Source organism: Syngnathus typhle, linkage group LG7, assembly GCF_033458585.1.
Source record: "Syngnathus typhle isolate RoL2023-S1 ecotype Sweden linkage group LG7, RoL_Styp_1.0, whole genome shotgun sequence".
Classification (NCBI taxonomy): domain Eukaryota; kingdom Metazoa; phylum Chordata; class Actinopteri; order Syngnathiformes; family Syngnathidae; genus Syngnathus; species Syngnathus typhle.
Genome location: NC_083744.1, coordinates 4,658,635 through 4,683,032, shown reverse-complemented (window position 1 = coordinate 4,683,032; position 24,398 = coordinate 4,658,635). Strand labels below are relative to the sequence as shown.

The 24,398-nt window shown below is 43.6% G+C and overlaps 2 protein-coding genes and 1 long non-coding RNA gene across 7 annotated transcripts; 2 read left to right on the top strand and 1 right to left on the bottom strand.

Moving 5' to 3' along the window:
- Positions 1-720: 720 nt before the first annotated feature.
- On the bottom strand, positions 721-10,011 carry LOC133157309 (uncharacterized). Its single transcript, XR_009714992.1, has 5 exons — positions 7,958-10,011; positions 1,981-6,215; positions 1,492-1,576; positions 1,306-1,403; positions 721-974 (listed from the first exon to the last, which is right to left on the bottom strand). It is a non-coding gene; the product is annotated as an uncharacterized LOC133157309 (long non-coding RNA).
- A 1,830-nt stretch (positions 10,012-11,841) lies between these two features.
- Positions 11,842-15,900, top strand: LOC133157645 (general transcription factor IIH subunit 1-like). The gene is made up of 15 exons (XM_061284346.1): positions 11,842-12,041; positions 12,396-12,565; positions 12,640-12,832; positions 12,968-13,136; positions 13,224-13,317; positions 13,403-13,552; positions 13,631-13,710; positions 13,806-13,933; positions 14,006-14,087; positions 14,162-14,250; positions 14,391-14,508; positions 14,631-14,721; positions 14,832-14,947; positions 15,028-15,120; positions 15,297-15,900. The coding sequence occupies exons 2-15, from the start codon at positions 12,412-12,414 to the stop codon at positions 15,381-15,383; spliced, it is 1,644 nt and encodes a 547-aa protein (XP_061140330.1). The 5' UTR covers positions 11,842-12,041; positions 12,396-12,411; the 3' UTR covers positions 15,384-15,900.
- Positions 15,901-15,987: 87 nt separating this feature from the next.
- On the top strand, positions 15,988-24,291 carry LOC133157643 (BLOC-2 complex member HPS5-like). 5 transcript variants are annotated; one of them, XM_061284338.1, is made up of 23 exons: positions 15,988-16,109; positions 17,381-17,514; positions 17,635-17,745; positions 17,935-17,999; positions 18,062-18,254; positions 18,380-18,510; positions 18,767-18,985; positions 19,065-19,136; positions 19,254-19,342; positions 19,423-19,601; positions 19,694-19,852; positions 20,000-20,159; positions 20,770-20,887; positions 21,562-21,708; positions 21,782-21,850; positions 22,025-22,521; positions 22,605-22,725; positions 22,796-22,945; positions 23,015-23,134; positions 23,199-23,312; positions 23,397-23,503; positions 23,583-23,856; positions 23,943-24,291. In XM_061284338.1, exons 2-23 carry the CDS (start codon positions 17,407-17,409, stop codon positions 24,001-24,003), a joined length of 3,264 nt encoding a protein of 1,087 aa, XP_061140322.1. In that variant the 5' UTR covers positions 15,988-16,109; positions 17,381-17,406; the 3' UTR covers positions 24,004-24,291. The 5 variants fall into 5 exon arrangements, with proteins under 5 accessions (XP_061140322.1, XP_061140323.1, XP_061140325.1 ...); XM_061284339.1 differs by having other exon boundaries at positions 19,423-19,606; positions 19,699-19,852; XM_061284341.1 differs by having other exon boundaries at positions 16,035-16,114.
- The last annotated feature ends 107 nt before the right edge of the window (positions 24,292-24,398 follow it).

The following is a 24,398-nucleotide window of genomic DNA, read 5'->3' as shown; positions in this document are numbered from 1 at the left end:
GTGGGCAACTCCAGAGTGGAAGAGAGTCCAGCCCCTCTCGAGAGGGCTTGTACCGGAACCCAAACTGTGCGTGGAGGCAAGTCCGACTATATCTAGTCGGAACTTTTCTGCCTCGCACACCAGCTCGGGTTCCTTTCCAGCCAGAGAGGTGACATTCCATGTCCCAAGAGCCAGCTTCTGCAGCCGGGGATCAGACCGCCAAGGTCCCTGCCTTTGGCCGCCGCCCAGCTTGCAATGCACCCGACCCCTTTGGCCCCTCCCACAGGTGGTGAGCCCATGGGAAGGGGAACCCATGTTTCTTTTTCGGGCTGGCCCCTTCCATGGGGCCCGGCCACCAGACGCTCGCCTTCGAGCCCCGCCTCCAGGCCTGGCTCCAGAGGGGGGCCCCGGTGACCCGCGTCCGGGCGAGGGAAAACGTGGTTCAATAATTGTTTGCATCATAAGGGGTAATGTGAGCCGTGCTTTGTCTGGCCCCTCACCTAGGACCCGTTTGCCATGGGCATGAAGCCCCAGACAACATGGCTCCTAGGATCATAGGGGCACGCAAACCCCTCCACCACGATAAGGTGACGACTCACGGAGGGGAAATTATTAAATTAACAAGTTAAGTTAAAAAGTTAAGTAAATTAATGAGTAAATTAGGTCAATTCAAAAACACCCAATGTGATCCCATACCTTTTTATATAAAGAGAAACACTGTACCAAAATGTATTACATGTCCAAAGTTTTATTGGTAGACTACTACAGCAGTTGACTGTGTACGTACGACATGCTAGTGGAATCATAGTCATTGGTGACACGGAAGAGTGAAGTGCCGGCGCACAACTGGGCATGTGCAATGGCATCTCGTGTAGCGGGACATTTCAGATCTGAGAAGATTCCAACCACAGTGAATCGTTTTTTACTCGTGGCTGCCGAGAGTCCAGCTTAAGCAGGGCCGATACGGCCTCCTCTATCTTCGATAGCCATGCTCTCTGGAAAACAGACACACCCTAGTAGCACTCATACTTTTCCTTTTGAATACAAAGTCAGGAAGAATAAAGCTTTACTAAAGGGTACCGTCCAGTTTTACAGTAATTACTGAAACAAACATTCATCTATACTATCATCGGTGCAGTGACTGACAGCCAGGTAGCATAAATAGCACAGTAATTTATCCAAAGTATGCACAGATGAAGCTGAGCTGGCAAAGGGAGTCAAAACGATGTCAACAAATCTCCCGAAATAGTGTGTTGATGAATACAAATTGACAGAATGAAGAGAGTCTAGCTCGTAATTGGAATCAATAAATATAAAGAAATTTACCTTGGAAGACTCGGACACAGCCTGAAGGACAAACGCACCAATACACTGCTGGTAGCGGTTCTGGTGCGTGATTATAAAAGAATGAGGCAGCCCTGATGCTTTGGGAAAAAAAAAAAAAAAATTCAACAATGAAATTATGTAAACCTCACAAGAAGTGCAGATGCATATCAACACTCTTGTTATTACTTGAGGCATTGAGCTGATCGATGTTCCTGAGCCGGAGTCGGTCCAGAGAGATGGGCTGGTCAAGAACCGTGAAGGTGCACCCTTCCTGGAGGCACAGAGGAAGTTCACAAGGAGCAAAAGCGACAGCAGGAGTTGGAGAACAACTACAGGTTTGTATGGGGCAAAGGCCAAGAGGAGTCCCAGTCTTCCAGCGACTCGGATGACGTGGATTTGTGAGCTAGCATGGCTAGATAGATAGATAGATAGATAGATAGATAGATAGATAGATAGATAGATAGATAGATAGATAGATAGATAGATAGATAGATAGATAGATAGATAGATAGATAGATAGATAGATAGATAGATAGATAGATAGATAGATAGATAGATAGATAGATAGATAGATAGATAGATAGATAGATAGATAGATAGATAGATAGATAGATAGATAGATAGATAGATAGATAGATAGATAGATACGACAGCCGTCCGTTCGGCAGCACCAACCTCGGGAATGAAGGCCCGCTTGGCCCACTCCCACACAGGCAGCCACACCAGTGCGTCTCTCAGTTGCTTGACCTTCTGATAGTTGTCCAACCATTTCACCTTTCCCTCCAGGTCACCTTAGAGGGAAGACAATGTTACTATTCGTAGTACATAATTACCTTCTTCTACTAGTAACAGGGTTCCAATTACACGGGAGGTTCCCACAAAGGTTACTTGAGCTGTCGCAAAGAAAAAAAACCTCATCGATTTCTTGGCCTTTTGTGCAAGAATCTTTCGCCAAATGAAGGAGCAGCCGAAATGCAAAGGAGAAGAAAATGTATTAGAAGTGATGCGAAGCAAGGCTCCAGCAATAGCTTATGTCCCCTCGCCAAAGTTGCTCTTTTTAAACTTGTCATGATGGATTGTTTATGACTTTTCAAGCATGAGTAAGCAATGTAAGACAAGCAGGTGAATTTGAGATCCAGATTCCAGTAGATGGTGCTAATGCTGCGCTTCAAATTTAGATGAGTGGGTGAATTCTGCCTTGTCCCGTCGATTATGAAAGAAAGGAAATGCAACAAATCTGATACTAGGCCTCTCACACTCCAACAGACCATGTACTGAACAATGTATAGTACAAAGAGAGTATGAGATGCGGTAGTTAGCAGCCAGTGTGCTTTGTGATCCTAAGAGAATGAAATAATGACGAACAGAGTGTTAGAGTGGTGCTCACTCTAACTTATTTTGCAAGAACCACACGGAGACAAGTTAGTCGTTTTGGGCACCTGCAGGTGGAGAGTTCACTCGTCGCTGTGTTTACAGCGATGGTCGAATGAAGTCTGACTCTCGCTTCCCACAAGAGCATCTTTATTAAGAGAAAAAGGGTGGGGGTGATAGTAGACTGAATAGACAAGTTAAAAAGCCCTTGACCTCTAGATTAGCAGAGCAGGGGATGTTTTACGACATTGTGTAGGATGAAACAAGCTAGGTTATTTATTACTGGTTACATACATTCCAACATAATCATAGATCAAGATAGTTTGGAAAACACTGACATATCCCTCCTGTTTTATCATATGATTATGTGAACCCGATCAACCAAACACAAGGAAGAAAATATAAAGAAGAACAGTAAAAATAATAAAACTAATAACAAAAAAAAAGATCAATAAAAAACTGAGACGACAGCGGACGTGCTGGGGAACGTGTAGGGTGAAACATGACAAAAACAACCAATGATAGCAATAACTTCCAGCGAAGAAGAGGTTTTCCCTCAATACTCCAGTTCAAACTTATTGTGTGATCTAAAAACCTGCTGGCCGATGTTAAATCGCAGGAAAAGTCTCACACGGTCCCTCTGCCTTAGGCGACCAGAATGCTATCAATAAGAAAATATAAATAAAGCCACGATCCGTTCCGAATGAAGTAGGACCCGTCCAATGGTACAGCCATGTTGGCAGGAGAGCCCTTACACCTTGAAATGGCTCTCCCATCCTGGCACACAGCGGTGATGTCCAAAGCTCCCATCCAGTTCCCTCCTGGAGAGCAGTTGTCGTGAATGCATCCGTGGGTCTTGTTTTCTTGGATGAAACACGTGTAGTCCATTCCAGGTAGCGTCCTGGTTTAGGCCACTTGTGGCATCTGTCGTCCTCCAACAGTCACATTGGGATTAATCCAAAATAGTTTGATCACAGATTCATTCCTGCGAGTCCAGGGCGGTAGGGGTAGCGTCACTGACCGACAGTACGGTGTTGATATCAATCTCCTCCCATGGATGCCATACATTTCGCTTCAGTGACATTCATTGCTCTGGCCTCCAAGTGAACTTGTGTGGAGCAAGGGGAGTTTTTGAACACACACATAACATCCCACCTGTGTGTGCGCTCTCACAGTGACCTTCACATACCGGTACCAAACGTTGGTTTCGTATGGGTTTCTGGGGTCTCATGACCAGTCCTCAAAGTTCTCATCGTGTGACCATCGTTTCCCACGGTCAACATTATCACTTGGTCTGTTCAGATGTGTCCATAGACCATAGCATGCTCCAACCACAACGCAGCAGAGGATCCACCTGGCATGTGGAGCCCCGTTGCTACTAAGATGACAGGAACACCGAGACATACCCCCGCCTAGCGGAGTTGGGATCGTTGTTCGCAGACTTTGCCACCGTCCCGAAATGAGGGGTCCAGCACTCCTTGTAGCTTGCAGTGGCTAAGGTGAATCCAGCTGGGTCGTTCAGCGATCTTCACTGCGGTGGGGGTAGTCAGCAAGACTTGGAATGGTCCCTCCCACCATGGCTGGCCCAGTTCTTTCCTTTGATGACCCTGATGTAGACCCAGTCTCCTGGATTGATGGGGTTGTCGACCTGTGAGGAGGAAAGATCAGGCGGCAGTAAATTTGCATTGGACATATCTTTCGGTTTGAGGGACCTGATCATATAATCTGCCAAGGACTGTTCTTCATCTGCCCTTTGCAACTCTTGTAGTCAATTGTAATGCCCTTTTTAACGAGGCAGATAGGAGTGTTTGAAAGAAGAGTTTGAGCACTTCCTAATGATTCCTCCTAACCAAAGACCGTTTATGACAGGGGCTTTCCCATTTATTGCCTCCTGTCTTAAAGGAGATTCCCTTATCCATGCCGTCTTCTTCCTAACACGTTCGCACCCACACAGGTTGTGTACATAAACGCACACACACCGAGCGCGCACCCAAGGCTCAGACAAACGACAACAGCCTGACACAACTTTACAGAGATTACGCACGAACACAGACCACAGACAAAGGGATTCTATACATCTCTCATGTAGCTTCTTTTGATAGAACCTCCTATTGGTAACTGTATAGCGGACTGTTCTGCATATAATCCCTTACTCAACTCCCTTGCTTCTACTTTTCCATGTCGGTGCAGTCGTAAGTGATCCCTATGACAGTCATTGTCTTGTTAACTGTCGCCTTGTGCGACTCCTATGCATGATTGTGTGAAAGTCAAAAATTTAACGTATCCAACTTTCTGACCACCCAAACTCCACTGTGGTGCAACGAACTTACTATTTTATTGAGTAGGTACAGTGAGCAACCTAGCTTCCTCTTGACTGAATTCACTTTAGTCCAAATGTCCTATTCTAAAATGTATCTAACTCAATTTCTACTTCTTACGCCTGATGAGTCAATCCATCAGATCTCGCTCTTGTTTCTCACCGTTTTAGCCTATTTGTTTTGTCCAATCTGTTCAAACTCTGACCATGATGCTTCTCTCTGTAGCGCTACGCATTATTAAATTTTATCAAATCTCCTCAGTTCTGTCAAACTCAGTGCACAATGAAGCTCCTGTCCACTTTGACTCAAGCCCCACCAAGTTTAGCCACGCCACAGCAAGGAGCGCGATTTGGCCGTCGGCCACTTCATGTCCATATGTCTTCTGCTGCAATTTGGTGTTCTTTTGTTGTTGCTTCAGAGCCAACCCATCCATCACTCTCGACTGAGTCCATTATTCAAATGAGTCCATTTTCAACATTGTGAGTTCCTCCTCTTCTCACTGTCTTTTCTCGTCCCCGAGGATGTCGTCTTTCTTCCAGAGTGTACTTGTCCCCCTACAAGTACAACAACAGTCTTTCTTTGTCCTTGCCAAAGGTCAAAGGTGCCTCAAGGCCAGGCACCGTTTTGTAGACGTCCATGGCTGCAGGCAGAGTCTCGGGATCGAGTTTTCAGGGATCCTGGCACTGGAGAGTGACAAACTGGGACATCAAACTTGTAAGACTATCTCCAAATGTAGCTGCTGCCATCCATTCACTAGTAACGTTTGTTTACCAAACTTCAAATTCTCCTAGTAACAGCGATCTCGTCTTTATATTGTAAGTCCTGCAACTCATCCTATTTTCGAGCTACGTTCTGTCTATAGTTCCTATTTAATGAGACAGTACATTGTCTTCAGTATCATTATTTGAAATTAACTCAATAGCTGGTGTATTTCCACCCACTGATATTCAAGCTGGCATTCCTCCGTAACGCTCTCCAGTGATCGCCCTTGACCTCAGTCCCAGCTCGGCCGGCCGGCGAGCAAGCGCTCGGAGTTTCCGGGAACCAACCATTGGGGTGAACTTCCAAATGTCCGACACCTCAAACTCCTCCCGCTGTGCGTCCTTCCTTCCGAAAAAGTGCTCAGTTAACGCGAAGCCGGTGCTCCTTCGCTTTAGCCGTGTTGGGTCCCCGTGGTGGTGGTGGTGGTGCATCAAGCGGTCAGGGCTTTACATGGGCAACCTGCGGATGAAAGAGTGGAGTCGTCCAATCTTTTTACAATCAATATTTGCTCGAAAGTACTGTTAGCAAAAGAATAACAAGAAGTCAAGTCGAGCTAGAGAAGCAGAAGCTAAACACAGCGTGTTCTGTCGTTTTTTTTTCTTCCAAATTTCTCATGAGGGCTCGACACTTAACATGCACTAGTGTGGATAAATTTCTGCTCGCAAACACATTTTTCTCTTTTCCTCTCATTTTTATCTTTCCAAGTCGTTTCTGTTCTGCGGTGCAAATTGAATAGACCACAGTCTAGCAAATTTCTTTACACTAAAAGTTTAGCCAATCTTCATCATTTTAACACACATGCACAGCTCTCGCGCGCGTAGGGCAGGTCCCAGCACCAATGATTCGTCACAGGCTGGCCATTTCCTGTGGTCGATCATGAGCTAGTCCCTCCCACGCACACAAGGACAGTACATTCTAATTTTTTTTATTTATCTTCAAGTTGCATTCATTTACCACTTGATTTGCAAATTCTAACTTTAGTGTACACACACAATTTGATCCCTGGTAATTTGTCGTTGGGCATACAAACAGCATTGTCATACTTCTTGCATGGACAGGAGCTCTAATAATCCAAAAAATGTTCCAATAATCTGACAATGACATGTTTTGCTGTCATATGGGCATCTATTCTTTCTTTCTCTGTCTTAGCATGAGGGGTCAAAGGAGAGGAAGCTTGTCATGCTGTAAATATGACTTTTCCTCTGCCTCTTCCTCTGCCCCTTGACTGGCACCGTTTTTTTTTTTTTTCTTTTCTTCTAAAACACTCTCTTGACCAGTGTCCACGTTTCCCACAGTTCCAACAGTTGTCAGAATCTGATGGGGGTTTTGAATTACACGGTGGCCTTCGGCCTTGTTGGTCTCTAACTCTTCCTCTCCCCTTTGGGAACTTTGGAAGAAGATCGCTGTATCTTCATTGAGATCATTATCATCATCTAGATGAAATACATCAGAACATTTGCCTTTTTGGATCACTTTTTCAGCATGCCTGTCCCACTGCATAGTTGTTGTATACAAGTTTTGCACACGAGCGGAATGCCTCTCTTGCTCTTCTGCTTGAGCTGCGGCTGGAGCCGTGGCCGGGACAGTGCGCCTGCGCACTGTGGCCTCATTGTCTTCCGGCCTGACAAACATAGTCGCAGCACTTTTCAACTTTCTGTCTTGTGGATTTATTCTCTTCTCTCTTGTGAAGCTTTCAACCACAGTCTAGCACAATTCAACTCTCTCTCTTTTCTTTTTCCACTTCAGCATGTATTACATACAATCAAGAAATCTACTCGCCATGAACTCATCTCCTTCAAGAGCTAGAGATTTATCGTTCCTTTTTCTCATCTTAATTTTAATTTTCCCAGTGTTTTTTTTCAATCTCTTTTCATTTTCTTTGAGGATCCTCAATGCAGGTTTAAATTGACCTTCTAACAAATTACTAGCCTGTGTTATTGCCGTCGATCAATGCTAGAACTGCTTTTTAGTCAATTTATCCTACCAGTCACACATTCAACCACACAAATTTCTTATCCCTGCCTACGCGAAGTCCTCTTTTAAAAATAAAAGAGCTGCTTCATCCGGATGGGGGATTCTACAACACCCCTTCCTTCCACAAGACTTCTTATCTTCTGTCTTGCCTATTTTTATTCCTGTGCACTTTTACTTTTACGCGTTTCACAACCACACAATCCCACAACTTTAGGGCTTTAACTCACTTGACCCCTGGTTCGTTGCATTTCCGGGTCCCGTCAACCACCTCTGTCAGACGAAGGCAGACCTAAGATGCTGGCCCAGCGAAGAAGTTCTCTTCCCAGGACTTTCTTTTCCAGGTCCTCCTAATGGACGCTGGCTTGTCGACAATGCAGCACGTCTTCCTCCGTCAGTCAGATGGCGGGTATGAGGGTCCCGGGTTTCGGCACCAAAATGTTAGAGTGGTGCTCACTCTAACTTATTTTGCAAGAACCACACGGAGACAAGTTAGTCGTTTTGGGCACCTGCAGGTGGAGAGTTCACTCGTCGCTGTGTTTACAGCGATGCTCGAATGAAGTCTGACTCTCGCTTCCCACAAGAGCATCTTTATTAAGAGAAAAAGGGTGGGGGTGATAGTAGACTGAATAGACAAGTTAAAAAGCCCTTGACCTCTAGATTAGCAGAGCAGGGGATGTTTTACGACATTGTGTAGGATGGAACAAGCTAGGTTATTTATTACTGGTTACATACATTCCGACATAATCATAGATCAAGATAGTTTGGAAAACCCTGACACAGAGTGTAAAAAGAAAAAAGAAAAACGGCTTTTCAAATAAGGCTATGCGGTGAATGAGTGCCACAGTGCATTTTATAGTTGTAGAAATTTAAATAAATGATTTTGCAAACAAATGCCCTTTCTCAGTTTTACATTTGTAGTAGTACAAATTTCCTGAGCCATGTGTCAGTTTTCAAAGTCAAACGTGGCTCTTGGGCACAAAAGGGAGCTTGGGCACAAAAGGGAGCTTAAGATCAGGCGATGCTTTGAGAATAATTGTCAATTTCTGTCTATGTGAAGCCCTTTGAGACTGCTTGTGATTTAGGGCTATACAAATAAACTTGACTTGACTTGACTTGAAAAGGTGTCCCGCCCCTTCTTTGCCTTTCCTGCTGCACTTTGGTCCCATTTGGAAGCATTCTAAGCTTGTCCCAACACGTTGCCTGTCCAACATGGACGGACGGGTGTGACAGCATACTGATAGACTCGAGCCTACTGCGCTTGATAAAAGAAATGCACTTTAAAGGGCATTTTTATTCTTGATTAATAATACAGTATTTGATTGTTGTTGTTGCCACTGTTTGCTTGGTTTCCTGGTGCTCAGTACTGAGAAGTGCTACCTCTCAGAGGAAGTCATAATGCTCAAAGTGCCTTGGTGACAAATTAGCAGAGTATATCGTGTGCTTGAAAGAAAACCAAACTAGTTTTGTGAACTGCGAAGATACAGAGTGAATTAAAATAACCTAAAGTAAACTATAGCTATTAACATTAACATTAGAATCACATCTGAATTAAGTAAAAAATATTATCACTTCAAATGCTCCGTACAATGTATCCCAGAAAATGTGCATCATCTGAATTGGGAATATCTGAGTAACCAAATAAAAAAAGTATTTATCAAAATTGGGGAAAAAAGCTTCATGAATTGCTTGTGAATAAACTATGTACGAATTGCCAATTTTTGATTGTATATTTTTTCACTCATCTCATTCTCAATTATCTCCAAGATGGCAAAAAGAAAAAGTTTTCGGGCGTGCCGAATTGATTTTAAATTTCTCATTTGACATTCACATACAAATGTGTACTAAACGGATTATTTTGAGATGTATTTGGACACGGTTAAATTTGAACGAGATCAACCTTGAATTATATTGCAATTCAAAGTCAAAGTCAAAGTCAGCTTTATTGTCAATCTCTCCACATGTCACAACACACAAAGAGACCGAAATTACGTTTTTCTCTACCCCACGGTGACGAGACACATAACACGATAGACATACATGTACGCGACCCAATACAAAAACAAGAAAGCAAAAATTCCACCAATCAATTAACAGTAATGTACCTAAAAAGCATTTATTTTATGGATTTTTTCGGGAAAATGCCTCTGCAATTATTTTACAGCATCAATGCAAACGTCGTCCTACTTTGTCACCCTAATTACATGTAACATTTTTCTTATGCATTGAAGAGCTTTGGATCTTCCGAGTAGTGGGGAATACATGTTGGTGGTGAAATGTGTTGCTGTGTGATGATCATTGGGACTTAAAAAAACAAACACAAAAAAAAAAAAAAAATTGGGTGCGTATTATACATGGGTACAGGCATTTTTCCAGCATCACCATGCCATTTTTAGGGTGCGTATTATACATGGGGGCGCATTATACACGGAAAAAAACGGTAATTCCTAGTGTGATGAGATCTGAGATGAGAGACAGAATTCACGATGGTCACCAAGGTCTAGTGAAGTGTAGAGAGAGGGCCAAACAATCAGTGTGGTGGCCAGGGATCTCAAAATGCATAAACAACAAAGTTACTGAATGTGATTTCTGCACTGCAACTAGCCACATACAGAATAAAGAGCCACTCATCCCAACAGTATTGCCAGACAGACCATGGCAAAAGATAGGGGTGGATTTATGTGAATATAACAAGCAAACTTACTTGGTAGCTTCTGATTATTATTCTCGCTATCTAGAGATTCTGAACTTGCCCACAACCACAACCACTCAGGTTATAAGTAAGCTAGCTGCTACTTTTGCCAGGTTTGGGGTTCCAGAGGAGCTTGTTAATGGGCCTCAGTTTACTTCCAAAGAGTTCAGGAGGTTCAGCAGAGAGTTAGATTTTATCCACACCACATCTAGCCCGCATTACGCTCAAAGTAATGGTCATGCAGAAAGGGCAGTGCAGATAGCAAAAGGAATTCTTAAGCAGGAAAACCCCCTTTTAGCTCTTATGGTTTATAGGAGCACTCCCACTACTTCTACAGGCTTTAGCCCAGTGGAGCTGCTGATGGGCCGCAAGATCAGAACCACGCTGCCCATCCTGTCTGCTAACCTGGATCCAAAGTGGCCCAACAGGGAGGAGACGCGCTCTCCAGATGCTGCGGCCAAACAGAAGCAAGCATTTTATTATGACCGCAGGAATGGTGTCCGACACTTACCTCCACTGAGTTCTGGAGACAAGGTCCTGATGAAACTGGACAATGAAAAACAATGGGCTACTCCAGGAATGGTACAAGGTAACAGTTCTGCACCCAGGTCTTATGTCGTGACGACGGCCCAAGGAGGTTGTTTTAGACGGAACTGCCACCACTTAATGAAAGTGCCAGCTGCTCCCGTACTTCCAGCTATCAGCGGGCCCCCGCAAGATCTTTCGCCCGAGAGTGGGGACGACGACATTATTACAACCTCTGAGACATCATCAATGACTGAGACAGTTACAATCACTCGCTCAGGTCGAGTGAGTAAGCCTTCACCAAAGTTAGATCTGTAGTTAGAAAGAGGGGGAAAACAAGTTAAAGTTATACTGTGTTCAAATAAGCTATTTGATGCGGTGTTAAGATACTGTTATTTGTCTTATATAACTTAGTTGCGGAAAGCTTTCATATGGGAAAACAAGAGCTGGGTATGCTATAGTAATAATAACAATGTTCTGTTGTTACAAGTTATAACCACTTGGTGGAGCCAAAGATAGACTCTGGTTTTCAAAAAGAGGGGAAGATGTAATGAATGAACGAATATTGTAATTTCCCACACTAGCTGGTCTTTGAACGGCCCATACTCTATCGCGAGAGCTTAAGTGTGATTCTGGAGTCGGTACTCGGGAGTTGAAGAATAAAGAACCACCGGTTTTCTGTTCAGCACACGGTGTGGCCTGTTTTATGTCAGGACGACATTACAGCTTACTCATCAGATGCAGGTTACAGTAGTCATCCAAGTCACGGCAAATTATAACCAAAATTAATTAATTTATCATTATTATTGTGTTGTTTAAAAAATATTTATATCTATGGTAAATATACAGTTACAGTTACATTTTGGTCGGAACAAATGTTCGGCTCTCTTTTCACGGTCGGACATATTGAGTGTAACACATTGTCAGCCAGCTATGTCGGTGCTGAAGTATAATGTGCTGAAGTACATTATTAGAGCAGTCTACATTAATTTGCCAGACGGCTCATTTATTTGCATTCAGGGCCTATCAGGTATTCATTTTGAAATAATGTGTTGAATAAAGGTGAAAGATTCGCAGCGGGGCCCATCAGTTTTCAGGTAAAGGAAGTTATTTCGCCGACTTTTGCTCTCAAGCTTCTCCTCCTCACTGTTTGAGCTAGCTAACGTAATTCAGGCAAACTGAGTTGCTATTCACTTTAAATACGCGACTACACACTGAAGTGACTTGGTTGTTCGTATGCAGAGCAGCAGAGTTTCTTGTTCGGCAGAACGAATATGTATTTAAAAACGATGTGTCGTCAGTTCCACTATTCATCATCTGATCTTGCTTAGATGAGTCGGTATACATTTTGTCAAGGTTTACTTTTTGGTTTTCCTCTCAAGCATGCACCGTTTTGATTATCGTAGATGCACTATTAATAACAATGTGACCCTGATTTTTTTCTCTTTTAGTTTACACATCCGAGCCATGGCTTCACTGTCAGAAGAGGTGCTTCTGGTGGTGAAAAAGGTTCGCCAGAAGAAACAGGATGGCACTCTGTATTTGATGGCTGAACGCATTGCGTGGAGTCCGGAGGGGAAGGACCGCTTCACCATCAGCCACCTCTATGCGGATATTCGCTGTGAGAGCTCTTTTTGTGTAAATATCACAATGTAAAGCCATTGAATGATGGAATATTATTTATGGTCTGCTCAGGTCAGAAAATCAGCCCTGATGGCAAAGCAAAAATTCAACTCCAACTGGTCCTTCACTCCGGTGAGAGTACCACATTCCACTTTTCTAATGAGAGCACGGCACTCAAAGACCGTGAGGCTGCCAAAGAGCTGCTGCAGCAGCTTCTGCCCAAGTTCAAGAAGAAAGCTAATAAGGAACTGGAGGAGAAAAACAGGTGAGTGTGTTAGGCTTGAAACTCTTGCTAATTCACAGCATGACGCTAAGCACGTTGAGAATATTTAGACCGTGTTGAACCCGTTGACTGCTATTGTATATCTAAAATTATTATTATTATTTTTTACACACATAGGATGCTTCAAGAAGATCCGTTGCTTTTTCAACTATATAAAGATTTAGTGGTCAGCCAAGTGATCAGTGCTGAGGAATTCTGGGCTAACCGATTAGGAGGCCTAAACACACACACACACCCTGCAGTATGCAACAATAAACAGGAAGTTGGTATTTCTGGAGCTTTTTTGGTGAGTGACTCAAACCCTTGTGTAAAATTTTAGCCAGAATTTCAGCTGCATTTTAAACCTTTTTTTTTTTTTTTTTTAACTTTATAGGCAGACATACGACCACAAACAGATGGCTGCAATGGCTTGAGATATAATCTGACAGCTGATATCATTGAATCCATCTTCAGAACCTATCCTGCAGGTAAACATGGCCGTGACGGTTTCGTTGTATATGCAACGGTGCTAAGCGTGTACACAATCTATATCAACTCCGCTCGTCATTGCAGTGCAACAGAAGTATTGTGAAAGTGTCCCTCATGAGCTCACCGAGAAGGAGTTCTGGACACGCTTCTTCCAGTCGCAGTATTTTCACCGAGATCGCATCAACACAGGCACACAGGACATCTTCACAGAGTGTGCCAAGCTGGATGAAAAAGGTAGAAAGCAATTAGGTCTCCCCTCGCATAGGTAGGAGTTTGTGTGTGTGGTGATGTGTTTTTTGTTTTTATATGAAGGGTTAAAATCAATGGTGGTGCAAGGAGTTAAGAACCCCCTGGTTGACCTGCAGTCATTAGAAGATAAATCCTTGGATGAGGTAAGAGTTACAAAGTCGATGACAAGTATCGTAGAACCTCTAAACTCAAAAACAGTTTCTTTCGGGACCTCGTCGCTTGCTTATCTTTGTTACAGGGTTACGGCGCCTCGACACCGCTGCCTTCCACTTCAAACCGAACGGTGAAGGAGAGCAGCAACTATGCCATTATCAAGCGTTTCAACCATCACAGTGCCATGGTGCTGGCAGCAGGCTCACGCAAGGGGTACAAATACACATAGAAAGATCATAGACGAGAACGTCCTCATACTAAATTGTCACCTCCATTGCTTTAAAGGGAGACTGACCAAAATAGTGAGACTAGCAGCACTGATGGAAACTCGCGGGATTCTGACCTCTTCCAGCCTCCCAGCAAGAAAGTGAAGTGTTTTAATTTATTTTTTCGCCCATTATGTGACTTGGATAGGATGGCTCACTTTTGCAATTTTCTTAGGTGAAAATACAAGAAGCCATAGAGTATGAGGATCTGCAAAGGGAAAACGGGCCAAAAGTGGTTGCATTAAACCTCAAAAAGTCAGACAGGTTTGCACTATTTCTTCCATCTCAAGTGCACACCATCACATTGAATAAGCTATGTTCAAGTCGGGTCTATTATTATTATTTTTTTAAACAGTTCTCCACATTGGTTTTAATCTTGTACATTTGAACCTTTTTATACAAAGGTATGCCCATGGTCCTGTGCCTCTTCAGTCTCTAAAATACACAACAAGCCAAGAAATCATTAACTCCGTCAACCACGTCCGCCACGAGATGGCCGATTACAAACCCAACCTTACTCAGGTTTGACCAGCCGCTTTACACTTCCTCTCTTCACTCTCGCATCACTTTTGCAATCTCCACGCAAAGCTGCTTCCGCATTAGATCAGGTTGTGCAAATGTCTATGACCGTTTCCTCCCTGCAGGTTTTGACCAGCGCGGCAGCAACTTCGGCCATCGCAGCACTTTCTCCCGGCGGCCTGCTCATGCAGACGGGATCGCAGCAAGCCATAAATCGTACGTTGATGAATCTCAGTGGGAAACATTCTAGTTCCTGGGACCCCCCCCCCCCCCCCCCCCCGAACTGATATCAGTTGTTTAGCTTTTCTCATTTGCGGTATTGGCAGAGATGGTCCCATCTGACATCCAAGGGGAACTGAAGCATCTTTATACAGCTGCTGCGGAGTTATTGAGACATTTCTGGTCCTGTTTTCCCGTCAACACGCCATTTTTGGAGGAGAAGGTGACAGTAACATGACTGTAAATCACATGGCGTTAGTCATCCTTGACTTAAACTTTCATGCGTCTTTTTGTGTTATACAGTTGATTAAAATGAAGTCCAACCTCGAGCGATTTCAGACGACCAAGCTTTGTCCTTTCCAAGAGAAGATTCAGCGTCAGTACTTAAATAAAAATGTAAGTATCCAATGATTTCAAGACTCTTAAGTGTGTTTCTAGTGATTTCCCTCCATAGGTCGATTTCATATTCTGTCGCTCCCCACTGATGACTGATTGGGTTTCACATAAAGAGATAATGAGATGAACGCAGAACTCTAATTTCCAAATACTTTCCTTCATTAACACCCTCGCAGATCACGGCACACTTAGAGCAGATGCTACAAACGGCCTACAGCAAGTTCCACGTCTGGCAAACACGCCGCATGATGAGGAAAACCTGAGGCCGAACGCTTTGTTAGCGAAGGACAACGAAGACCAAGTGGACAAGGACGTCCCGTGGAGGCTTTAGGCGCCCTGCTGAGACGACACATCGTAGCCGGGTGGCTTCACGGGAGGCTCGCGATGAACGAACGCTGCTGCAGCCGTTTCCGAGAGGCATATGGCATTTTTAGTCACGAAAACTTGTTTCTTATTTTTTGTGTTCTTTCTACGGATGAGAGATTGGTTTCAGTATTGGGACTGTAATGGTACAAGACTGTATGGCCATATAAATCTTGTAGGCTCCCAGGATGACCAGCAGAGGTCTGCAGACGTTTTATCAGTGCAGAGAGCCTCTCTGGAAATAGGACAAAGAATGGATTAGTGTTCCAGAGTTAATGGATTTAGCAATATTCTAATGACATGTCACACTTGGAGAGTGTTGGTGTGTGTGAAACACAGTTAACATTGTTCGGTTCTGTCTGCACTGTATTGTACATACAAAATGTTATTCTGGATTAAAGAGGTAAAACGTTTTGATGATGGTGCATGCGTGGAAGTTAGAATCACGCCTTGATTTCAGGGAGAGAAATAAACATTTTATGAGGCGGATTCTCCCAATTTGCGGATTCTTAATGAGGCGTGTCGTCCAACCAGTCAAGATGCGGAACATGCTCATTGCTCAGCACGCTTTCAGGAAGTCGACTCGCCCGCTCAGGGAGGCTGACCACTCGGCTGCAGTTCCCAAGGTAACGTGAGTGGTTTTTTTTCTTAAAAACGGAGCCGTCTAAAACCGCGAGGCCAAAATAAGTTAGTGTATTTTTGCTCACAGTATTTCATCATTTTTATTTGAACGGTGACTCGACTAAAAACAGCGAGCGCGCTCGCTATCGACTTCATACAAGAAATCGACGGGGGAAAAAATCATTACCATTTTAAATAGTTTTGACGGTTGTGTGAACTTTTGTTGCGCTGCTGTGTAGTTTGAACAAAATTGTTTCATTTCAGGGTCAGCAGACGTGTGTCGTCTCGTGACCGACTCGCCGCTTCGGGTTGTTTACGAGAGCGCCACTGATCGATGTAAACGAGTGAAACGCTGCATTCCGAGAAAATGTGATTACAATATGTTTATCACGTGAGAGTTCTTAAACCGTTATTACTCTTAGAGTTTACTGCAGTTCACTAGTGTGACGTCACTTTCGGCAAGTTGACAATAGCTTGAACGTAAGGTACTTCCTGGTGCGATCACGTGACCCATGCATAAACAAAATGTAAACAATATGCTGCCTTGAAAATAAATAGGCATAAAAAGTTGATATCCAAACACTAAATCACAGCTGATCTTTGTACCAAATACTTTATGCTTTTTCTTTTTAATGAACCAATCATTCCAGTTTTAAAACTCAGGTTAAATAAGCAGCCTTAGGGAGTGCAGGATCGCTTAAAATTTAAGCCTTATTTAAATTTAAATTAAGTCTTAAATTACTTAAGACTTAAGTAATTTGTTCCAGGGCACAGTGAGGTTTTAAATTATGATTCTGTTTTTTGGGGGGGGTCAGAAATAATCCTATGATGAGAGATGTTCACCAATTTACACTACAGTGCTTGCAAATAAAAGAAATACATAGTCAGAGATGTTACTTTTCACTTATTCTTGAGATTATCATCACCTACTCCTTCTAAATATAGAAATGTTTCCTTTAAATGCCATTTGTAAACAGAGTAACTGAGTTTTAATATTTAAACCGCTGCCTACGTATTGAAATCAAGCACAAACAGGAAATCAAACATAAATCATATTCTGTATTTAAGTTTAAAATATGGACTGTCTATGGTTTCTCTTTTCTCAATTCAGCAGTTTGACGTTGCTTGACGCTGTTTGCACGGGCTTGTATAACCAAAGTCATGGCTGTCCAATTTGAGAGACTTAAGAACCCTGCTGAGAGTCATATGATGCCACAGCATACATGACCAAGCACAAACGTGAGTACTGAAGGCTGGCTCTCTCGTTCTCTTCCAGTTGTGGATGACCGACCGTGAGGGACGATGCCTCGTGTAGCGGTCGTACCAGATGTCCACAGTCACGTCTTGGCAGAATTCGACTGCCTTGACCCTCTCCTCTCCACTCTGCGCCTAGACTCCGGCAGGCTCAAGGTCAATACAGTCACATGATCACTATTACCGTAGCGTTTGTTTATAAGCTTGATTTTCTTTCTACCCCAGCTAGTGGCTGCAGATGAAAATTTACTGTACTTCTTTGGTGTTGTGTTTCAGTGCACATGTTTGGCTGTGTCGAGAAAGTGGCTGGCGTTAGGAACGTCGGCTGGAGGCTTGCACCTGATTCAGAGGGAGGGCTGGAAACAAAGGCTTATCCTGACTCACAAGGTAATATGTGACTCTGGAATTTTTTTCCACATTTCATCTGTCCCCCGTAGCTAACTTAAGAGTATTTATCGGCTTGGAATTTTTGGGGGGTTGTAAATTTTTCTTTTTTTGGGGAATATCCTTGCCCCTCCCCTCACCAGGAAAACTAAATCCTAGCTCCACCAGTGATTGACATGACTTACCTTTCAGGAAGGATCCATTACTCAAGTGTCATGCTGTCCACACGATGAAGAGTTTATTGCTGTCGCAACAAGGTAAAATGCATTTTACCTTTGGACATCTCTTTATGGTTGACATGGCATGTTGTGTGGTCCAGTCAAGGTCTAGTGGTGGTGTGGGAGCTGCAGCTGGAGCGCCGCGGACGTCCAGAGAGAGTGAGCGTGTCATGGGAGCATCGAGGCCAGAACATCACTGCGCTCTGTTGGGACACCAACACGTTCAAAGTTTATGTTGGAGACTTGGCAGGCAAGGTGTCTTTTCTCCGGGCAGGATCCTCGAAACTGGGAAAGGTAGCACACACACACAAAATAGTGTGATTTTACTCTACAGTGAAACTCGCATTATTTCCACTGTACCAGATTTTTTAAAGATTATTTTAGCACAAAAATATTTTTGTTGTTGTTTGTTTGTATAGGGTTCAGGATTTGTTATGTTTCCTGTTCAGACGGTTACTACCGTCGACTCCAAAGTGGTTCAGCTTGGCTACCAGGACGGTCGGCTCCTGGTGTCTTCTCTAACCCGCTGTTATCTCTGTGATACGGAGAAGTGAGTGGCGGTTGCGATTGTCCAGAGCCGGCCGGAGGTCACGAACCTTTTAGGAAACTCAGAGCTACTTTCTTGTTTACACTCTCAAATGCCAATTTTGCTCTGATTACCTTTGATGATATGTTTTTAATAATTAACAATATCCTTTATAAAGACACTTATCAATTTAACAATTTCCTACATGATTATTTTTTCTTTTGTTTTTTTTTTAATCTTTTAATAATTTTTTCCCGATGCCTTTATATCCTGTCGCCAGGGAGAAGTTTTGGCGTGTGGGAAACAAGGAGCGTGACGGAGAGTATGGGGCTTGTTTTTTCCCTCAGAACAAAGGATTGTTGGGGGGCCAGCCCCCGCTACTCTACTGCGCTCGGCCGGGCTCTCGCATATGGGAAGCCAGTTTTAACGGCGAGGTTTTAAGCACACAGCAGTTCAAACAGGTGCTCAACTGCCCTCCGCTACCTCTTATCACTTACAGGTAATTATATTAACTCTAACATGCTTCAACTATTTTTTTCTTTGTGTGAAATAACATTAATGCCCATAAAACTCTGCAGAAATGAGCCACAATACAATCCAGCCCAGAAGAGCCCTCAATCAATTGCCTTCCCCAAACTATTATATTTTGGGTAAGAGTCACGTTTAAATGTTTGCACAATAAATTATTTAATATTATGATAAACGTTTAATGTTGATTTACTGCACAGAGTTAGTTGACCAATTGTCCTTTTTGTTTTTTTGGACAGAGACCAAAATTTGCTTACCTGGACTGATTCAGCCATTTATATCTTTACACCTCACAATGGGCAAGTTCTTCTCTGGACTGAGCTCAAAGGTGACTGACTTTAATACACACACACAGACGTGAACATTTCAGTATATTAGACAGTCAACCTTCTTTTTTTGGTATTGTAGACGTGCACGATATCGCAGTCCACCGCAACGAGCTCTTCTGCCTCCACGGCGGCGGCCATCTGTCGCACCTCTCCTTGTTGTCAGTAGAACGTTGTGTTGAACGTCTCCTGCGACGGGAGTCCTGGGCTCTGGCGGCTTTGGTCTGCTGCATGTTCCAGCACACCGTCTGCATCAGTCGGGTAAGGTGGCTTGTATCCAAAATGCTTTTGCACTTGTCGTTTAAAAAATACAAAGTGGTCTGTTATTTGTGCTTTGTTTTTGTCGAACTCAGGCGAGGAAATCAATTCCCATGGACCGTCTGGAACACCTTCGATCCCAGCTCAGTTCCAGCACTCACCCAGAGTTGATTGGACAACTGGATGAGGTGATCGCCAAGCTGGAGCCACTTGACTCGGCCTGCAGCAGCCGCAGAAGCAGCATTTCATCACACGTATGTGAAAATTGGGCTTCCTGAAACTTGCGTGTTGTTCATTGATCCTGTCTCATTATGAACCTGTTGCAAATACAATCATGTTCTGCATGGAAATGTAACATGACCTTAGTCTCTTAACATAATTCGCTTTCTCTCAAAATCCAGGAGAGCTTCAACGTCCTGGACTGCGGGATCTACCGAGTGATCAGTCGGCGAGGGAGCCAGTCTGACGAAGAGACGAGTTCCCTCATTCATCAGTCTGCGTCGGAGGAGGAGCGGCTCAAAGAGTTCAGCTTTGTGCAGGAAGAAGATCAAGTGGACCACGGTAGGAGACAATTGAGACGCCTGCACTTGTAATTGTTTGAAGACATATTAAATTGATTAGACAGTGGTGCCTTGAGAAACGAGTGACAGAGCCCCCGTTGAGATGTCTTTAGAAGAAAAAAGGTTTCTGTCTTATACTGCCCTCTGGTGGTGAAGGTGGGCATGGCAGAAAGAGCAAATAAAAAGCATTCAGATGCCATGTGACAAAAGCTTTTATTTATCCTTTTATTTCAATTTAATTGTCATATTATGAAGCCTTATTTTAACTACCACCATTTTATTGTTTTTGAGAGAAGGCCGGAACTGATTAATGGCATTTCCATTTCTCTTAAGGCGCCACTTATTTGACATTGAAATTTTGGAAATTTGAATGAGCACAAGAATCCGGCTTTGTGTTTACCATGGTTCTAATAATAATGCTGTGTCACTGTGTCCTACACACACATCATCACCTGTGTTCAGTTTTATTTGCATTGCACAGCATTTGTCCCCCCTCACCCCCATCGTCCACCGACTACATGCATGTGGTGTTCACCCTCTCATCGTACGCCACCAGTGCCTCCATCCATCTTTGTGTTTCTCCTCTGGCTCCCCCCACGACCTCCATTCAGATCCACAGAGCAGCGAGCGTGCAGAAGCCGACCGATCCGAGCAAGGACTGCAGTTTCACTTGCCCCTCTCATTCCGCACCAAACCCCCTCGCATTGCGCTGCAAGCCGTCAAAGACAGGTGCTTATAATTAGTTTAAAAAATTTTTAATTTTTTTTTGTGAGTGTCCAACCGATTAATCCGACGAATTTAATCAAAGAATATTAGCTTTTTTTATATACTTTCTTTTAATTTTGTTGTTACTTGTGAATTAAAATGTTTTTTTCTACAGGTTATTTGTCAAATATGAGGTAAAATGTCATTATCAGCATTCTTAGTCAAATTTTAACCAAACCATTTTAAAAATGTGTTAAATCCACGCAACTAAAGAATAATGCAGTGCATAAAATTGCCTCTTAAATTAAATTAGACGCATCGAAATGTCCAGTGAAACTATTCACGTGGAACAAAGTAATGTATCAGCAAGAACATTTTCACCCAATAAGCACTCATTTTTATTTCATTCATGATTTTTGTTTTAGTTGTGTTTGTTTTTAACTCTAACAACCTTGGGATGCTGATGAGATTATTTTTGGCATTTTCTCGAACAATGAACTGAAACGTAACTATAACGAGGTGGCTTTTCACTTCCCCTTTCCAGTAAAGATTTCAACCCACACACTAAGTTTTATTTCCACGTCACTCATTAGTTTGTAAAAAGGCTGACATGTTTCATTTCCATGCATTACACTCAGCTGCCCTCCATTACCTGGAGAAACTCATCCATTTTTTTTCTCCCCGCCCCCGATTCTCAGTGTTTCTAGTTTTGTCAAGAAGACAACCGAGAAGATCAATACGCTCCAGATGAACTCTGAGCTGTGGCAGCGATCTGACTTTCGAGAGAGTGCTCACCCCGAGATGCCTGCCACCTCTGCTGCGTTCATGGAGGACACAGATATTGAGTAAGATTCACTTCTAAATTAATTACCTTTCCGTGACGGGATTGAATCGCTGACAATTCATTGATTGTCGTAGGATTGAATCGGACATGCCCAAAACAGAATCTGAACTACTCGAGCTTCAGTCTGCCACTGAACGGGCCCTGTAAGTACAGAGAATTCTACTAACCATGGCGTAAAAAAAAAAAAAAAAAAGAAGGATTTAAGTACTTTTTTTTTTACAAAATCTACAATATAGACCACTTGTCAATGGCCAATATCTTTGAATCTCTACCTTATTTTGGTACGCACAGTACATAAAAACCTGTTCTGGCATCAGTTTCCAGATCCAAGATCCTTTAGTTCTGCTGGATCCATATTTCCTGCAAGAAACTCTTCAAGAATGGTTGAAGGTGCTGGAGCGAGTCCTCAGGCCGGCTCAGCCCGAATCAGACGATGAAGCTGTACACGCATTGGAGCCGCTTTTAAACACATACTCACAAAAAGCAGAAGAGTCAACAGAGAGCTCGCTGCAGGAGGTGGATCACGACCGTCAACTAGCCTCAGAAAACGGGACAGTGTTGTCCGAAGAAGCCGTGCGATTGACCTCTCCCCAAGCGCTTCCCTCCGATCTCCTGGCGAATCTCACCCAACTGGCCACGCTTTACACCGAAATGAGCTGCTTCAGCAAAGAGGCGGATGCTCACGAGTTGAGCTGCGTCACCTTCCTACGGCGCTATTTCTTCTTGCTGGATCAAGATCGCATTAGACGCATGTGTCTGCGATGCGGCCAGGAGCGGCAGGACGTGCAAAGCTCCTTCGTCAAGGCCATGCTAGGTCAAAAAACGCTCTCGAATGTTTGCATCAGTACACTCACAAATGATTAGTTAGAAAATCTCGGCCAATTTATTTTCTTATAGGTGTGACAAAGTCCAGTAAAGTGGTGGAAATCATTCATAAAGAAGATTTACAGAGATCACTACGCTATCTGCGAGAACTGCAGCCGTGGAGTCCTCCCGTTCTCCTCGCTCACTTCTACAGGTCGGCCGATATTCCGATTGTCTCTCTTGTGGAAGTCGTGTCAAACGTCATTTAATATGTCGCAATTTAGGTTGTACGAGAAGCACGGAGAGTCGGCGGTCCGTTCTTTTCCTCCATTCTATCCCACCATCACTCCAGCAGATGTGATGCGGATGGCCCAGCAAAGCCACTTCTTGGCTTACCTGGATAACTTGGTTCTATCCCAACCTGAAGAACACAGGTACACTTGCAGCTTGAAAGAAAAAATAATCCAATAGGGGGCGTTAAAATTTGGATGAATTCTCCCTAGGTTGTCATTCCTGCAGTCACTTCTTGAGCCCGAATCTCTGCGGCAGGAATGGCTTGAGCTGGCGCTTACCCACGATGCACCTCAGCGCTCCCATACAATGACAGCCGAGGGACGGCCCAGGTAAGCGGCTTGATTTTATTTCCATATTGTGTCATAAACAATGAGTAATAACCTTTTGTTGCAGGTGGAATTCTCATCGTCTCAGTTGGGGTTACGGCCGCCTCCTGTCTTTGTTGATCCAAATTCCCGCAGACTTGTCATCCAAGCAGAAGATGGCAGAAACCTGCCGCAGTCACGGGTACTTCATCTCACTGATAGCATTTCATTTCCACATTTAGAAGCAAACGTCTGCAGTCATTTCACTTGTTTCATGTATGTGTAGGTACTGGACTGGTTATCTCCACCTGTGTTGTCAGCTACAGCGCCGCGACGAAGCTTTCTCAACAATCTGTCAACTGGATGATATCAGCCTGCTGGAGGAACCAGAGGGTACGTTTCAATTTCAACACACGTTTAATTCAATTCAATTCAATAATAGTTGACGTATGAAGAATGTTTTTTCATCCAGGTGCGGAGCCACAAAATTTCTCCGAATGGAAGCTCCTGATCCAGTTAGCTCAGGACCATAGCTGTATGTCGGACGTGAACGGGGACGCGTTGTCCAACGGCTCGGCAGATTGCAGCAGAAATGTCAACGCCGAGGCCCTGACCCTGCGCTTGGCCCGCACGGCCGGGCCGGAGCGAGCCCTGGCCGTCTTGGAGGAGTGTGGAGTGAAGCTGAGTCTTTCTCCTCACTCACAAGTGGTCTGTGAACTGCTGAAGGTGGCTGATAAGAGGCAGCGGTGAGCATGTTGTCCATTCCACGGTTGTCCAAACAAAAAGTAAACAAAGCGGGCTTGCTTCATCACGTCTGTCTTGTGTTTTTCAGGGCGACCATTCAGACCATGCTGGAGCGCTGCGATCGCTTCCTGTGGTCCCAACACGCCTGATGTTTGAGAAGATACCAACAATGCCAGATTCTTCCATGAGGTTTTACCTCTGACTGATAGGAATTAATTTATTTGCTTTATTACTAATGACGGTACTCACCCTTAAAATGTGTTATTTGCTCTTATTTTGCACTAAAACTGTTTGGAATTGAATGTACTGTTGGTGCAATACTGATTTTTCAAGACTGTTTGTTTTGCATGTACCAAAGACCTTAAATCAGTCGTTGACTTTGAAACAAATGTTCTAACCAGGTATTATTATTTAAATAAAAAAATGTCCCATCGCGATTTTGTGAGTGTTTTATAATATGAGTACCGTAATTTTCCATGTATAATACGCCCCCGTGTATAATACGCACCCTAAAAAAAAGAAGAAATATGTGAGACTCTCAACG

Bases quoted from the DNA above. Each gene is read 5' to 3' on its own strand.
- LOC133157643 (XM_061284338.1), top strand. From the start codon at position 17,407: ATGCCTCGTGTAGCGGTCGTACCAGATGTCCACAGTCACGTCTTGGCA. The intron at 18,511-18,766 runs GTGAGTGGCGGT...TCCTGTCGCCAG, and splicing joins TATCTCTGTGATACGGAGAA to GGAGAAGTTTTGGCGTGTGG. The intron at 23,135-23,198 runs GTAAGCGGCTTG...CTTTTGTTGCAG, and splicing joins ACAGCCGAGGGACGGCCCAG to GTGGAATTCTCATCGTCTCA.
- LOC133157645 (XM_061284346.1), top strand. From the start codon at position 12,412: ATGGCTTCACTGTCAGAAGAGGTGCTTCTGGTGGTGAAAAAGGTTCGC. The intron at 13,553-13,630 runs GTAGAAAGCAAT...TTTTATATGAAG, and splicing joins TGCCAAGCTGGATGAAAAAG to GGTTAAAATCAATGGTGGTG. The intron at 14,722-14,831 runs GTACGTTGATGA...CGGTATTGGCAG, and splicing joins ATCGCAGCAAGCCATAAATC to AGATGGTCCCATCTGACATC.